Here is an 18,454-nt window from a genome sequence, read left to right on the forward strand (position 1 = left end):
ATGTGTCCATGATAGAGGAAATTTTCATATTTTATAACAGCTCACATAAAACCAGCTACTTCAGTCATCAGTAATAATTAACATGCTAGAGGGTGTGACATCATTTGGGCAAAAGTATTTCTAACATTCTTAAATCACTTCAACTTCACTTCAGGTAGACTAAATATGAATAACACTTGTCAGTATAACACAATTCAATAACAACACAAAAAGACAATAAAGTTGAATGAACACCTCTGAAAAACAGTCTCAACAAAAAAATTAGAACCTTCATGAAGCAGGGATTTTTTGCAGGGTTGTCATACTGGACTGCATTAGCTTGCACTAGGTGTTAAAAACCTATAATACATGGAAGGGTATATTGTGATATATTAGTATTCAAGCCCCCTGCTGTACATAAATGGGAATGGACAAAATTAGACACATTTCAGTGCAAAGTAGTGCAATACTACCTGCTGATTTACAGTGTAGCTAGATGACATCAGTCTTCCAGCAACTGTGCCTCCATCTGAGCCATAGAATAAGTGCTTTGGAAAGCTGTACTGCAATGGTCTTCACTCTCTATGAGCATTCTACTACACTTAAAAATTGTAAAACTTCATTTTTCTTCACAAAACAGGGTAGAAGGCAGCCACTGAGAGACTGGGACAGATAAATTAGCAAAGTGTTGATGCTGTCCTGTTTGTCTATCTGAACATTGTACTACAGAAACACTATCACAGACACAAAATGACTAACACAAACAAATAATATACAAACCTCAACTGGATATCTACAGCACAGACTGACAGTATTTCAACTTTAACATGTTTTCACTGTCTCGACTTTTGCAAATTGGATTTGAAAGGGAAATCTTAAGGTTGCTTGAAGGTGAGCCAATTTCATGCAGCCACCCAATTTTAGGCAAAAAATAAAGCAAGCATTCTTTTTAATGGCCAAACAGTGGGATGTTATTGATTGTCAAAGCCAGTCAACTGACCTCAAACCAGTTCTGTTTCACTGCCAATCCAATGTGCAGTTGTACAGAGACAATACAACAAAAAATGCATGACTGTCCTAACACTACAATGCACTGTGTGAGAGACCAATGCGATACTTCTGTTCCATTTCATCTGTTCAGTCCAAGAAATCCTACGGCCTGTTACACTGTATGTGAACATATTCCCAGAGTCCAAGAATTGTTGCTTTTCAGCTGTGCTGCAGAGAGCACATAGGTGCAATACTGTATATTTATCTAGACCAGCACATTTATCAAGACCATATTTATCTAGACCATCAGGCTTCAAGATTTTATTTTGAAAGGATATTTTGTTTCCTTTTTTTCAACAAAATGCCTCTGAGTAGCAAAAATGTATACATCATTATTAGTGGGGGTGATACCAGTGGGAATCACACCCTTAACCACAGAGCTATGTTACACACATGTAGCCGGACCTACATGTTTTACAACCAAGGATCTAACCATGGTATCCCATTTGTCTAGGTTTCTGTTGCATGAGTACCGTTTTGCACTGACATTTTCCAATGGCTATGAGATGTTTGCTCTCTAAGCCCATACAGTGAAATAGGACTTGAATCATGAGATGAGGTGGAGGGGGCTAACTTTGCTTTAAGGTCCAATCTGTATTTTCAAGAAACAGCAACTTTCATGCAAATATGCTTCATATGCACTGTCTGAAGTGCAGGTTGGAGATGAGTGAGGTAAAGGGAGAGGTTGAAAGAACAGCCCTGGAAGAGGCCACAATCTCTCCAGCTGAGAAATGAACAACATTCCCAGTCTTTTGCTGCTCCTGTTCCAGCTTGTGTGAAAAATGTTGCTGCATCAAATTCAGAATAAGTATATATGTACAAAAATCAATGAAGTTGATGAGGTAAAACAATAAATATATTGTCTTTGTACTGTTTTCAATTGAAGGATGAGCATATTATCACGATCTGTTTAATTAATGTTTTACACAACATCCTAACATGCTTTTTAAAGAGTAAATGGACTGTGACTTCAGCTAATGTCCAAGTGGGAATAACAGTGGGGTAAATACTGCTTTGTGAGCACCTGGGCAGGACAGTTAAATATCCTGGCCAGTTCCAGAGAGCCTGGGACAATGAGATTCATTTCTCAGCCCAGTCTAATCCTGGTCATTTGTGACAGGCAGAGCACCCCCCTCTCTCATTGTAATCTCAACCTTTCACACTTAGTCTGATCTTTCACTAGGCTGTTAAAGCAGACAGATAGGGCTATGGGGTGTTCGCTCCGACCCACAAAAATAAACTGCAACTTCAATAAACACCAACAATCAAACAGCAGAGACGTCACTGTTTCTCAGAATTACAAATTGGATTTTCACAGCTGCGAGTTAAAGAGCAACTCCACTGGTAAAAAAGCACTGGTGCACTGATCTCTATGGGCTTATTCACTGCTGTCAACACCCACCATCACAGCTCAGAGTGGTCTGGTGTGGTCTGAGCACGTGTGACCACTACAAACTGTGATGTGGCATTTTGTACAGAGGGAAAGGCTGTACCACACAGTGTGTGGCAACAACCACTAGATGGCAGTGCAGACAGAATCTTTGGCCTGGGTGAAGTTATCCTTTTAAATGTATATTTCACTTTGACATTTCATCTCCAGTTTTCCTAAATATTTTATGTTGGGTGGTTTCAAAAGGTTCTTTGGAAATGCTTAAGGAAGACTCATTTCCACTAATTGGTGCATGCATTTGGGAAACAAATGTTGAGGGACACAGTTCACGTCAAAGTGAAAATATTATATAGTATATAGTATATATACATATAGTTCACAGAAGCACAAATACACAAAAGTTTCTTTCCATGAGTTTAAAAATGCACTCTCCAATTTTGTTACAGCGCACAACTCTAAAATCTTCTTGCAGCTCAGTCATGATGTTTTGAACCAACGCACTTTGCAGTTATGTCTCACAAACTCAACAGTGGGCTCGGAGGTGCTTATTGGGAATTGTAAGGAAAATCAGGTGGCCTTCCTTTCAGTCAAGCACAGATCATGTCTATCAGCTGTGACCCTACACTTAAATAGACTTTGTGTTTTCTTCATTTGCAGTTTATTGTGGAAAGTGTGGGGCTGGGGGGTTTGAGGGTTGTGGTGGAGGTGGAGGTGGGGGGGTAGGGGGTGTACCTGAGTGTTGCCAGTGGTCCCGCCGGGTCTCCCTCCCGCCATCTTTAATGTGTCAACACCAAGAAAAAAAAAATCAAGAGAAAAATAACAAAATGAAATGAATATAAAGAAAATGTGGGACAAGGAGAGATTTTGTTAAGGACTGCGGGACCAGAAATGACTGGCTGATTGCTCAACAGACTGGTTCACCAATGAGCTCTTTCCATATGTGCCTCATGAATTTTAACATAAACAGTATTTGACATTGCTATCACATGAAAGGAGCTGACGGGTAACCAGTGCAACAGTGTACTTTATGTCTGTGTGTTGAGTTTTAATGTAAAGCTTAACAAAAAACAAGAACTTCTTCTGTTTTTAAGCTATCTCAACAGAGAGGAGGCAGAAAATGAGACAGCAGACATGGGTCAAAACAGTTCTGAGAAAGAATTCAGATAACCACAGTTTATTGCCCAATTTCAAAAACAAAAAAGATCTGCGATAGCGTGGGATTTTCCTGGTTTGGAACTTGCATAATAAAAGATTTGAGGATAGTTTAGAAGGCTGTGTTGACCAATGTCTCTGAAACAAACAGATAAACAGACGCAATGCAGACAATACTGAGGTCAAATGAATGGTTGGCAAATCAAAACGAGCCGTAGTGTATGCACATCAACCAAAACACAGCAACAATGGCCACCTATTGGCTGCAATAGAGCAATGTAAGCAGTTTGACATATCCTGTACTGACACGTGATAGACCAATCAATGAATAGAGAAAATAATCTGCAGATGTATCAATAACGAAAATGATTAGAAGTTGCAGGCCTAAATATGTTATTTATTTGAAATCTAGAGCAACATGTGAAAAATGCGAAACGTGGAGTGTTTTGCTCCAACTCTTAATGTGTTTATGTTGCCATTGTTTTCTTTCTTTGGTCATGTGAAGGCGCCATCACCCAGGCGATAACTCTTTGCACTTTGATGGAGAAAGGTGTTGGCTACTGGATTTTTTTTTGCAAAGTCATCATTTACCTTCATTCACCTATTTGTAATTGACAATGTCAGTAATGCATTCATCTCATCTAGCTGTTATGACACTTTGAAATGTCCACTATATCGTTGTCTGCCTCCATTATGTTCACATTTTTCAATTCTGGAGTGTATATATAGACAGTTTCTGTTTTTTCCCACAGAGCATGGATGGTGCTGTGGTGACAAAATGATATCACCTGCAGGAATTGTTGATGGCAAATGGAATTCTGTTTCATCTGAGGCTTAATTTGTACTCAAGAGCAGCGCTGCCATTCTTCAACTTACTTCTACCCCCAAATATATTTCATTACCCAAGCTTGTTCTGTTGACTGTAGATGAAGCTACAATTAAATATGTTAATATATATTTAAATGTGTTCATCCTTTTCAACACCACTATCAGCTGTTAGAAAGCTCTTAACAGTTGTGCACGTGCTGTTACGTATCTTCTGTGTCTGTATGTACTCACGTGGGCAGTGTTGTTGTTCTGGCTGGATCGTGACCTTCGTCTGGAAGTGATGCCGATATTTTCTCCTTTCAGCAGGGAGTGGACCACGTCATCGAGAAAGGTCATCTGGATCATAGATGGATCTACGTTCTGAGGCTCTAGCACCTAAACACAAAGCAGATTCACTTTATGCTGTCCACAAACAATATCTTCCAATTTGTGTTTGAGCTGCTCATTTTAAGCTAAACAACAACATGGGGCTGAATATGGCTACTAAATGATCCTGCTGCACTGCAGTGAAGAGCACAGGTAGCTGCAATAATGCGACTCTGTTCAAATAACCAGAACTGGGGAATGACAAATGGATTCACTGTTAGTGCTGTGTTTAAAGTTTTTGTTGACTAAAACAAGAAAACAAAATTCAAATGACTGAACTGTGACTAAAACTAAATTATGTCAAAAGCATATCACCGTAACTCCTTTGGGTACCACACAGACACTAATTTTTCTATTTATATCCCTCTTTTCATTCCCTTTTATACATTATACTACATACGCACACATATAAACTGTACACATACATTTTAAAGAACAGTGCATGTGTGTGGGTGTACCTGGTCATTCATAACGACCATGTTTCGACTGAAGAGGTCGTGATGTGTGATGATGCCAGTGAACCACTGGGTGGCCGAGTCTTGTCTGTACACACGCACGCGGTAGCCATTCAATGAATAGGGACCTGGAAGCAACAGGAAACAGTTTGCTCACTGAGTAATTGACCTGCTGCTGGGACAGAAGTAGAAAACTTAAATGCAGGTTCCCCATACAGTAAGGTATGCTAGTTACAGTAAAGAGATGACTGAGCACACAGTCACCAGAGCATGATGACCAAAACTTTCAACAAAATAACCATTACACAGCCACACTTAACACATTGTACACTCCTGATGCTATGTATCTTGATCTTCTTCTTCCTATGTGGTAATCTGCCTTTCCCATGCATGAGAATAAACAAAATGTTGATCATAGGTATGCCAAACTTCCTCAGCTGGCATTGTGGGCTCTTAGTTCTATTGGTTGCACTACAGCAGCCGTCCAAAGTTGAAAACTTTCACCAAAAGGTAGGCCCAGTGTGCAGAAATGTTCACACAGAACTGGTAGAAATTAGGAAATTCATCACAGTTTTTTCCTCAAAAAGTGGAAAACTAATAAAACCCATCTCTTCCCACATGTTTTGCTCAATTTACACCAAACAAACACCTACACTGCATCTTCAGACTCTTCACAAACGACCCATATGCATATGTTTTGAATCCATTAATATTATGTGGGACTGATGTGACCCACAGGTCGCTAGTTCGCAATCACTGTTTTATGGGCTGGGTGCCACTGGCTTGCAGTTCAGTGAACTTCTTTGGGATCAGGGTTGTAACAATGATACAATATACAGAGAGTAATAAAAAGCTTACCTTGCATAAAAATTTCCTGCACCTTCTGGTCTTTGAGCCAGCCCTTCACTTCTTCATGGAGCTGATGGTTATCTCTTAACACTGGGTTCTGACTGTCCACCTCATCCTGAAAGACACACACATGTGCAGACACATACACAATCAGCATCTTAACACTTGTTCAAAGTAGTCCATGACAGATGCATCTGAAAACGCTGTCTCCAACATTGCAGTCACATAATTCTCCTCTTTCAAGTGACTCACAACAAAGTTGTACATTGCAGGTTGCTACTAACCAGTAGCGGGCATGTCACGCCCTGGTGAGTGTGTGGTTAAACCTCTGCTCTGTGCCCTCCTGCTCTCCATCAACACACAATGTGCTATATTCATTTGCTTCTGTTGTAATATAACTAAATGAAAATTGTGCTTTCTTTGTGGCTTTCAAAAAATCTGTAAACTGAATTTATTGTAAATGTTTATTTAGGAAACTCTCACTCAGAGCAATGTTCTGTTTCACAGGCCTGCACCGATTAAAGCTGCCCAGTGCTACCACAGTCTGATCTGTTCATCTCTGAGAGGCTCCACTGGAGCAGTTGGGGGGTTCAGTGCTCTCAAGAGACCCTCAGTGGTGGTAATGAGGGAGGGGCCAGGCTTTGCTCTTTCAGTTTCCCCACCCAGATTTATCGTGTAAGTATGGGGATTGAACCATGGACCAACTGGTCACAAAAATATGAACACAAACAAATACTCTGGAAAAAAAAAGGAAAAATATTCTGATCCCTGTCACAGGAAATTCTACAAATCATGGAATTCGGTAACTGGTCAGGATATAATTATACACACACACACACACACACACACACACACACACACACACACATACATAAGAAAAAAATGTATAAGAAAAATACACTGGAGGAATCAAGAAAGAAGCAGAAATGATAACAAGGATCACAAAACATCCTTATCACCCAAACACACACAACACACAAAGCATCAATATACACCACACTGAGTGTGAGAGAGGAAACCAAACCACAGTCACCATACTTCTAGCACACTGAGCTTTTGTTCTGTGTGTGGCTATATTGGTGTGTGCTTGTGTGTGTGTGTGTGTGTGTGTGTGTGTGTGTGCAGTTCAATTGGAGTTATTTTGGGGATTCTTCAAGATGACGCATCACACGAGAATCATGGCTGAACAGAAAATATTTTTTTCATCTTATCAAAGACATACTGAGCCAAACACCACCACTGCTGGTAGTTGTATTTGTCCATTTTGAAAGGTTTCAAATATCATATTACAAGTATTACTTAGAAACAGCACTGCATCTATAATGGATTTACATAGCAGGATGTCTTTCCCCCAGTGAATGAGTTCAGATGTCTATCTATATTCTAATGACAGGTTAATACATAGCAGCGGCTGTGTAGACATAGATAAACTTCTTTGTGCTGCAGGGTGGAGTGAAAAAGAAGACACTTCCTAGAAGTCAGTGGTGTGCTTGACTACTTAAGACAATTAAAAAAAATGTAAACATGGTATGTGTGTGTGTGTGTGTGTGTGTGTGTGTGTGTATATATATATATAATTTTTTTTTTTTTTTTTTTTTGTCAAGACAGCACCCTTCAGCAGTTCATTTAGCACAGACATGGAACATACTGCAGTGAAAGGCTCCAGATATCAGTGGAACCTAAATGTCTGCTAATGATACAGAGCTGCAGGAGTCAAACAGAAACAAGGAGGCCAGGAGGAGATGTGATGAGGACACAGCTTTCATTTCACTTTCTGTCCCTGTCTCTCTCTCTCTCCCTGCTGCAGTGTTCTAGTTTCATAGCCTTGTTCAGCTCTAAATTAAACCAGCATACAGACTAAAAATAGCACACTGGAATGCAGTGCTACAGAGGTCAGCATCAACCTCTCTCATATATTCTTACAATTTGTCATTCTTTTACCACTGTTTATATCAAAACACAAAGCTGAAACTTTGAATTGATTCAGTTGATTGTACGAACAATAAAAGAATGTATGTGCAGACAGTATCTTGATTTATCTGATGGACATCTGTGGTTTTTACCAAAAGACTCTACCCTTGTCTACTGCTAACCCTGGATTCATTGCAGACACATAAATATGAAGTACAAACACTGTCATTACAATGTAAAAGATAAAAGCTCTAATATGTACATTTAATATTCAGTTTCTAAATATCTATATTACATTATTGCACACTCAGTATTACAATTGCAATTTATATCAGGGCCAGTAGAGATCATCCTGTTTTAAAACAGTCAATCTTCTAATGTTGGTATTACATCTAAGGAGAAAACACTTAGAACCAGCTTCACTGATAACATGTCCACCAAATGTTTTCATTTCATTTTTCTAACACTTTTTACACTGAGGGTGGCAGACTTGTGTTATCGCTGAGGAACACTGCCAACACTGGAGCTGGAAAATCTTCGACCTACACTTGTGTCACGAGTGGACTTTTTGCACAACCTCATAAAGCCTGACTGTCCTGCAGTAACCATGTTTAGCTTTACACTGACAGAAAATACCACACATATGTGCCCATGAGTCTATTTCTACTATCGCCAAGCAATCTACTCTGTCTTACTGTTGGCCTGTTTAGACACGATACACACAGACACTGTTACCATGGCAACATGGTCACCACGACCATTGGTTGGTCTATCTTCATCAGGCTGGAGAGAAAAAGAATATGAGCACAGGATCGATTGTCCAGTGGTAACAGGTATGTGAAATGATGTGCAAACTGATGATAATGGGCTCATGGAAAGTTTTGCGCTGCTTATTTCAATCAGCGACTGCAAAATGTAAAAGATATTCCTGCAGTATGGCAGCACCTTCCTGTGATGCTGAATTTAATGAATGACAAAAATAACCATGATGTGAGACCGAGCTCTGGTTGTTTTGAACAGACTTAGATGGTGATGTCAGTCAGGACTGAGAACAAGCTGATTGACATTTTTCAAAAGATGAGTATGAAGAGAGCCCTTTCAACAGTGAATGAGACTTAATGATCTGCTAATTAAAACACATTATGGAAAACAGCTTTAATTATTGTCTTCAGCATTTTCCTCTAACTATTTCAATGACTCAAGGTCATTTGTTCAAGCCCTGCTATGAATACAACAAAAGGCTGAGGCAGACACACCACAGTGTGACACGAGGACATCTTGTGCAACAGATTACTAGTAACAACAATGACACACATTCACATGTATGTGGAGACAAAGACAGATGGCTTGTTAAGGACTTCAAACATCCTTTCTTTCAGAGACAATGCTCGTTGCTGTGGAGATGCTGAGGCTGAGACAAGAGGGAACAAACTGTGGGAGAGTTTCTGATGTTCTCATTCATTTAGCACTGATGGTCATATTGTTGATCCTGGAAATATATGCATGTGAGAAAGATTTCTCTCAGGTACGAAGAATACAGTGTGCACTGCACAGTTTTGCTTGTTGTCTAAATATTTAACTACACTTACTGCCTTGCAGTTGTATGCCTCCAACAACCAGTCAAGTTGCAGTTTACATCCATGTCTGGATGAAGGAATTTCATAAACGTATTGTAAAAAATGTATTTTTTTATAGTTCTAACCATATTGACATACAATTCCAGTGTTTAGGAGTCCAGAGGACTGATAGAGAGTTTAATCATATGGTGCAATGACAATCACCTGAAGCAATATCAGCAGAACCAATCAGCTTGTGGAGAACTATAATGCTTCAAACATGTATGCTGTGGCAAAAAAGCTACAAATTGTAAAACGTGGATGCCTCACACACATTATCAACCCGGCAGCACAGAAGTGTTTTTGCGGAACATTATGACGTCACAGTGAAGCTGACCTTTGACCTTCTGAATAAAAAATGTCATTTTATCCTATTAGACATTTGTTTAAAATATTTGTCATAATTAACGTATGCATTTTTGAGTTATGGTCAAAAATGTGTTTTGTGTGGTCACAGTATCCTTTACGTTTGACCACCAACATCTAATCAGTTCATTCTTGGGTCCAAGTTAACGTTTGTGCCAGATGTGACGAAATTCCCTCAAGGCATTACTGAGATATCGCATTCATGGGAATGGGACGGAGGTCACAGTGACCTGGACCTTTGACCACCAAAACCTAATCAGTTAATCCTTGAGTCCAAGTGACCATGTGTGCCAAATTTGAAGATATTGCCTCACGACGTTCCTGAGATATCCTGTTCATGAAAATGGGACAGATCAGCAGTCATAGTTACCCTGACCTCTGACCACCAAAATCTAATGAGTTCATCTTTGAGCCTCGTTGAAATATGCGCCAAGTTTGAAGGAATTCCATCAATGCATTCCTCAGATATTGTGTTCACAAGAATAGGATGGATGGACGTACGTACAGACAGAAAAAACATAAGGCCTCCTGCCACGGCTGTTGCAAGAACAGAGCCATACTAAAACAATTTACTACTTTTAAAGCCACTGTTTTTTCCTAAAACCTGACTGAAAACCACATAAAATATTGTTCATTCATAAGAACTTTATCAGTTGTTCACTCACAAGGGATTCCAGAGCCTTACCCAAGAAAGGGTAAGGTGATGGGCCTGTAGTGGTTTAGGAAAGTAAGCTTACTCTCTTTCAACAGAGGGAGAACAAATGCAGGTTTCCATATGAGGGAATTTCATTTGTACAAAGAGAGAGATTAAAAAAGATGTGTCACAGGTAAAGTCAGATGCTAGCTTTAAAAAGTAAGGTTCCAACTTTCTGCCAATTTTCTAGTGTCTAAAAGTGTGAGGGCTTAATCGGCTTAAAACTAAAGGCTTGACCCACGTGGCTGTCAGAGCAAACAGCAGGGGATTTCCTTGAGTGATGTTGTGTCAAACAAGGAACTGGGGCAATGAAATGCCCATTAAAAACAACCAAGCATTTGGCCTTATCAGAGATTTTGAGTCCTTAACAATGCAACAACAGGTAGAACTTGAATTGAAGTGCACCACAGCTTAAGGTGTCCTGTGGTAACCAGCAACAGTAATATGGAGAGATTTAGAAACCTCAGAAGCTAAAAATTTAAATTGAGAAGCACATTCATGTGAAACTTACATTTGGTAAAGACTGCAACCCATCCTTTATGGGTTGGTCCGTCCTACATATAATCATTGATGCTAATATTCTTGTTCAGAACAGACATGCTTAGCCAAGATTCAAATACAACAATTACATCAGCATCAGCTGACTGTAACCAGGTATGAATCATACCCATTTTAGAGATCAAACTGTGTACATTTAAATGGATGAAACCAAGTTCAGTCCTGATTTAAAATCAGCTGGAGTGTTACATTTACAGCAGAAACTGGCCTGGATTTGGATGTACATTCCTTGAAATCAGTATTTCAAGGAATTAGACACCTGAGCCTAAGTGGTTTATTGCATTAACCTGTAGTGCAAAGTGATTGCGACAGCTTAATGAAATAGAAAAGTTGTCTCGTAGAGCCATGACACTGAACAGACGGACCAAGCTCACAGAGTCAGAGGAGAAGAACAGAAGCAGGAGTTATGAACGCACAGCCAGATGTGCACGTTGCCCGGCATGTTGCATCTGGAACTGGGAGTACTGCACAGTAGTTGTCAGTCCCATTAAGGCTTCCTTCAGTGCCACACAAAATTGACAAACACGGGCCAGCAAAGAGCAGCGACATGGTACGTATCAATCCTATGACTCTGGTCATCCAATAAGAGCACTGGAGATGTGCCGTGGCAAAACCAAAACCCACCCTGGCACTGAGTTTTCAGATCACAACCACACAGTGCAGCCACGTTTAGCCTCGTCAGCAGTCGGACACAGTTTATTCAATAAAAGCAGAGGAGGTGCAGGATGAAAACAGGCTGATGATCACAGTAGGTGGGAAGTGTGTATACTGAAGAAATCCAAGTCAGTTCTGTGAAATCTGATCCGTGTTGAGCGAGCTGATGACATTGCCCATCATCTCGCAGGCAATGTCATCAGTCAAGTAACTGAAAAAAATTAGTTAAAAATCAGGAGCGGCCAGGGGGCTAAAGCAATAGGACGATATCGGAAAGCATTCATTTGCAGAAGTTTACATCTATAGAAACAACAAAATCCCAGTTCGATATCAGGTCGTTACCCAAGGACTATCTTTAACATGACCGCTTATATGATCAATCCGTCATCAATTAAGGACAGAGACAGCAATCTCTGGACATTGTGGATTAATCATCAGATTAGAATAACCTATACATAGCCCTACTTTATAACACTGTGACATCGAGGCAGCTGTCAGTTCCCCTTCACTGAAACATTTACCGTACATTACTGTAGTAATCACTCTTTAAATAAAACACTGATCAATGAAAAATCAGTTGTCATGTTCTGACTGTTTTACAGTGATGGAACATTCATATCATAGTTAGCACATCATGTTGGAGATTATATGAACACTTCTGAGTGAGCATGATTGTGGTGCAATGAAAAAGACAAACCAAAATTTGACTAAATGTACTTAAAAGTGAGTTTTTGAATATAGGCTGGCTATATGTAGTCTTAATGTGCTTTGACAGCATTTCAGTGACTACGTTTAAGTTTACACATGTTGAAATATAGTCATTATGCTGTCTTATCTAATGGATCCTGCAGGTTACAGCTGAGTTAATACATGCTAGTTAAAAAACAAATCCTCTGTTAAGGAAATTCTAGTGTGGTAAATGATGAATGAGTGGATTTTTCTTCACTTCTTTTCTGCAAGATAAATTTCACGGTCCGCATTGGCATGGATTCATATTTCTTGCTCCACTGGATTAAAATGGAGGCTCTGCTCTTTATTTACCTGTTGTCATGGTGAATCATAGTATCAGAGCTCCATTGATAATGGCTTTTTCCATGAATTCATTTTGAGTCAAAGTTTGTTAAAGTTGCTTTCTGAAAAAGGCCCCTGATCCGCTCCAGGCCTGAGCTTTCAACTGTTTTCACATGACCAAAGTAGCTTAGATCCTGTGATGATAACCAAGCAAACTTAATTTACTGAGGAAGAGCATGAGGAGAAATCAAAAGGTGTGGAAAAAGCTGGTGGATCTTGAGTTAAGATGATTTCTATTATACCCATGATTTTTCTTTTGTTATTTCACTAACAGATGTCATTACAGTTGGCCAAATCAATTGTCAATTGAGGCCTATTGGTGGTAGCTAGAGAGCTAGAAATCAAAGGTAAGGCAATCCCTCTTTATCTAACATCAGTGTGAACTAACATCACAGGTGTCTGTGCAAGCATGTGTTCTGGTGTGTGTGTGTGTGTAAGCACAGGAGATGTTGTCAAAGTAACCTGACACTGGGATGAATATAGAAGGAAGAGACAGCAGGGAGGAGGGAGCAGGGCAAGGGGAGAGGGAGAGGGAGAGAGAGGGAGGGAGAGAGAGAGAGAGAGAGAGAGAGAGAGAGAGAGAGAGAGAGAGAGAGAGAGAGAGAGAGAGAGCTTTGTGTTAGGGGCACTGCAGGGCATAAAGCCATAAAGTTCCACTGAGGCAGGACTGTCAGCTGAACAGCATTAAAGGAGTGTGTGTAGTGTGTGTGTGTGCGTGCGGGTGTGTGTGTCAGCTGCTGTTTTCCCTCCACCCCAAGTCAAACTCACTGCACTCCTACTCTTGGCTTCATCTACTTGCATATAGACACATAACAGCTTTGCGGATACCACAAAAAAAATCTCTGTGACAAACAGAAAAGGTATGAACATTTGAACATATGAACGTTATGAGGCATTTTTCATAGTATTAAAACATTTTCTCATCCTGTGTGCCTACCTTAGCTGTTCTGATGTCTTTTCTGATATGAAAAATAGTATAAGAGTTTTGAGAGCTACCAAATAGTATTTATCTAAATCCCTCTCTTTCTGCTTCTGGTAAAACCTTAAAATACAGTGGAGGAAATAAGTATTCAACACCTCAACATCTGATGCAGCTTTTCACATGAAACTGAGGCCAGAGATTGGTATTAAGTTAATAGAACTACACAGATAAAGAAATCGTAACATTCCAATCAATAAAAAAATGTGTGCAAAAAAGCGGAATGACACAGGAAAAAAGCATTTAACGTAGTAAGAAAAAGCACAAAACCACGAGACAAGGACCACATGAAAAGAGCTCAAGAAAGACCTAACAAGCGGCAGGTACAGTTGTCACAGAGAAAAACAGTAGGCAATGCACTCCACCATGCACAATCACCCCGAAAAACTCCATTAGTGAAGAAAAGGCTTGTCGAAGCTCTACTGAAGTTTGCTACACAACATTTAGAGAAGCCTGTAGATTACTGTGAAAACGTAAAGTGGCCAGGCGAGACAAATTTTTTTAGGCAACAATACAACGTGCCGTGTTTTGAGGAGAAATGGCTCTGCATATGATCCTAAGAATACCATACCCACAGTGAGGTTCAGAAACGGAAACATTATGGTATGGGGCTGTTTCTCTTGTCATGATACTGGCAGAATCCAAACTATCAAAGGGAGGATGAATGAGACCATATACTGCGAAATTCTTGAGAAGAATATGTTGACATCTACCCGGACAATGAGGATAAGATGCAAGTGGAAAACTTCAGCAGGACAGCAATCCAAAACATACTGAGAAGGAAACTGTCAAGTGGTTCCAGTGGAAGCAAATAAAGGTGTTAGAATGGCCCGCAACCCTTCTGACAGTTTAAAAAGACTGTGGGACATAGGCACTAGAGGAGCAATATCACGGTTCAAGAGGTGTGTTTGGATATCAGATGGCAAAATGCTATGTTTCAGAAAAACATGGCTGAGGTTTAATTCATTTATTTCTCAGCCACTGATCCAACAACCCAGTTGAGGGAGGTGTGGGTGGAGACCAACTCCTCTAACTTTACAGCTGGTGGTGTCCCGCTCCAAGTCACTGTGGTTCTCCACAGACTCCATGCTTGCCAAGTCAAATCCCTCTCAAAATGTTAAACTGTCCACATATTCCATTTCAATCACAAATATGGCGGACTATAGAATCTAAACACACACTGCCATTTCACTGGGACTTAACTACTCAACTATCTCATCATAATATATAATAAAACCATCAGAATTACTTCAACATAATTACAATTGGACAAAAACGTGTCATTCTTTGATATTGTCCTCCTGTGCACCGAATAACATAAAACAAAGTGATTCCACCTGCATGGTCACCTGAATAGTCAACTTAGGAAACGGAAACTTAAAGGTTAAGTTTGGTATTGATCTAGAATTTTCTCACTGTCAGAGAATATTGAGAGATGGTCTACCACATTCTTGGTTTGTGTTTTTGAATGGGAAAAAAGCACATTTGGTCAAAGATGAGGGAGAAGAAATTGTTATTAAAAGGGGTGCAACTTCTGTGAGGACAAGCTTTGGATTTAGGATATCTGACACGGTATGGTTATTTCAACCCTCTGAACCCTCGAGCAGTTTCTGGGCGTTTTTTGCTCCACACTGTGGGCTAATTTTTCGCTGCAATATAGAAGTCCTGCACCTCCATGGAAATAGCACAATATTGGCTAGAAGTAGGGAGAACTCAAAACTGTCTTCTGTGCAGTATAACACAGTGACAACACTAACAGACATTCATAGTACGACTTAAGGGAATGTTGGAAATTTGAAAATCTGATGATATCTGATGCCTTTCAAACCTGGCAGCAGGTTGTGGGGTTCAGGGGTTAAACCATTTCTTAACTGTATCCTGATACATATCGTTACTGTGATATAAAATCACATATACAATGATAAAAGATTTTGATCATATCACCCACACTAACTCACAAACATACTTTATTTCAAGAAAGGAAAACATAAATTAACCAAACAAGAGGAACAGTATATTTGTTGGGGCCTATTTTCAGTGACAGAATCTGGTGCTCTAATATTTTTGATTGAGTCAAAATAAACTATAATGTGTGTGTTCATGGTAATGTAGGAACATGTCATCCAGTAAAGTGGGTGGTGCATGAATGGATTTTTAATAGTTTTTGGACAACAATGGAGCTCTATGGTAGGCTTTGATGCACACACACAATACTTGTTAATAGGATATACTCGTTGTCACATGTTAACAGACAAGTGTCTTTTAATCTGTCTAAAGCCATTAGGGACAGACGGATTCACAGTGAATGAATAAGCATCACCCTGTGGACCAAACTACTGAATAGATTGTGGTGGTGCTACACTGGTCCTGTGGTCCAGTTCAGCAACTATGCAATAGGGAATGGCTAATGTCCAATAAGCAGTTTATGTATGAGTGTTTATCAAGTGTTTATCAAGCCAACCAGCTATGTTATACAGAATACAACAGGGAGTGTCATAGGCGTCGCCAGTAATGAATATGAGGGCAGAACGATAAACTGAGTCTAGGGGTTTGAGAATTGAAGCAGCAGTGTCGATTGGACAATTCTTCAGACAGCTAATTCTGGAACCATCTTCGACACATTGAATCAAACCCAAAATTACATCTGTCTCTGTGTCCGTGTCTGAATAAGCGGAGAATGTGAGATGGTGCTATGCATAGGTCTGAAACTACGCTGGTGAGGGCTCAAAACAAAATATTTTGAGAGAAATAGTTGGTTAGTTGGTTATTCACCAGTTTTTGCCAGACAGGGGAGTTTTTATATCAGCCAATAATTATTAAAATCGTCGTTGTCCCCTCCCATGAACAAAGGAAATCACACAAGCAGACCTGCAGATACTGGGAGAAAGATTCAATATGTGTGTTTCTTGCTTAGTGAGTGGGTAGAATGCTTTAAAAAGGATCGAAATGGATCGAACTTGTCTGCTCCAGTTGATTTCCTTGGATCAGTGATTCAAAATGTAATAAGATACATCACATCACTAGAAATAGGTTGTAATGTGAACCGAGAAGTGTAGTTAACAGGCTAAATATAAGCACTATTAATAGGTGTGGGTCCTGTATATAGATCCTTCAAAAATTTGTCTGTGAAGATGGTGATGGACACCTTAGGCCTGGCACCCGGACGAAGCCAAGGATCGCCCGTCTGCGACAGAGCCACGACATAGCAGGGGACAGTGGCATCCCCGTCTCCACTGCCGCCGGCCAGCGCTTGGCAACATGTGCCGGTCAATATGTGTGCCTAAATATAAATTGTTCATTTCTAAGTGTTTATTACAGAACTCTTGCATTGGATAAAGTGTGGGAAATCCTTTTTATGGTCAACAAGTGTAGGTGAGCAGCTGCTTCTCTTTTGTTTTGTTGCAGCTCTCTGTCTGTCATCTGCGGGGGGGGGGGGGGCACTGGAGCTGGCTCTGCCTGCACACCCTATCAGTCACACTCTGCCATGCACATGCCACAGCTCATTCTCCAGCCAGAAACAAATCACTTCAACAGCTACGACTGGACCCTGCAGGCTTTCTGAAGGTGCAGAATTTTTTCTATTAACCCTCACTCTAATGAAGCTGCAATCGCAAATTGATGAAACATCAACATTAATTGTGTTCAGAGGTTATGGGTTCTCTTTTAGAACATTTTAAACTGTCAACAGTCAGCCGAGAGACATCTGTGTAGGAAGAACAAAATAATGTCATTTGAATGTTTCCACCACTAATACTGTTGGTTTCGAAGAATAACACAGTCTACACAGTCCACTGGCAGATTGGAAACTGCTGCTTGTACCAACACAATACTCAGGAAAACACACTGCTGTGTTACTGAGCAGTGTGTGTGTGTAGTTTGGTCAAACTCTTGAGTCAGCACTTTTACAGTTTTATTCTCTCCCTTCTGTCCCTCAGCCGTAACACACACCATTCTTTTCTCACACTCACGCTCATACTCTCTCTCTCTCACACACACACACACACACACACACACACACACACACACACACACACACACACACACAGAGAGATTCCTCCATTCTTAAATCACCCATGCCCACACAGAGCTGCCTATTCTTCTGGAGACCTTTGAACCCCCCAGAGCAGTAAAAACAGTCTGACTCTCTCTCTCACACACACTCAGAGCAGTGAAGTGGTGGCCACTCCCCTCTCTGTTTTTCCAGTTGGACAGGAAGACCGGAGGGAGGGAGAGGGAGGGGGCTACAATCTGTTTGGCATAAACTGTACAATGAAGTCACTGTTTAGTGGGCCAGCCTGCTGCTCAAGTCTGTCTGTGTGTGTTGTGTTGTGTTGTGTGCGTGTGCGTGTGTGTGTGTGTGTGTGTGTGTGTGTGTGTGTGTGTGTGTGTTGTGTACTTAGTAGTGCCAGGACGAGAGTGAGGCTCCCACTTTCCTTCAACTCAGATGGCTGCAGTCACTGCTGATGTGGGGTACTGGGAAAGTGTTGGAATGTATATTTTGGGTGTGCGGTCTGGCAGCAAGTAGTGATTGAGTAG

General features: G+C 40.4%; 1 protein-coding gene across 4 annotated transcripts in view; it reads right to left on the bottom strand.

The window, feature by feature from the left end:
* Positions 1-18,454, bottom strand: part of jmjd1cb (jumonji domain containing 1Cb) — a 134,430-nt gene that overhangs the window by 27,897 nt on the left and 88,079 nt on the right. For 3 of the 4 annotated variants that reach the window (XM_076759359.1, XM_076759362.1, XM_076759361.1), the window contains 4 exons: positions 6,079-6,184; positions 5,224-5,348; positions 4,631-4,774; positions 3,152-3,193 (listed from right to left, as the gene is read on the bottom strand). In XM_076759359.1, the coding sequence (XP_076615474.1) occupies positions 3,152-3,193; positions 4,631-4,774; positions 5,224-5,348; positions 6,079-6,184 (417 nt within the window). The remainder of the gene's footprint in view (positions 1-3,151; positions 3,194-4,630; positions 4,775-5,223; positions 5,349-6,078; positions 6,185-18,454) is intronic. The other variant, XM_076759360.1, reaches the window with a different exon arrangement.

Source organism: Chaetodon auriga, chromosome 20, assembly GCF_051107435.1.
Source record: "Chaetodon auriga isolate fChaAug3 chromosome 20, fChaAug3.hap1, whole genome shotgun sequence".
Taxonomy (NCBI): Eukaryota; Metazoa; Chordata; class Actinopteri; order Chaetodontiformes; family Chaetodontidae; genus Chaetodon; species Chaetodon auriga.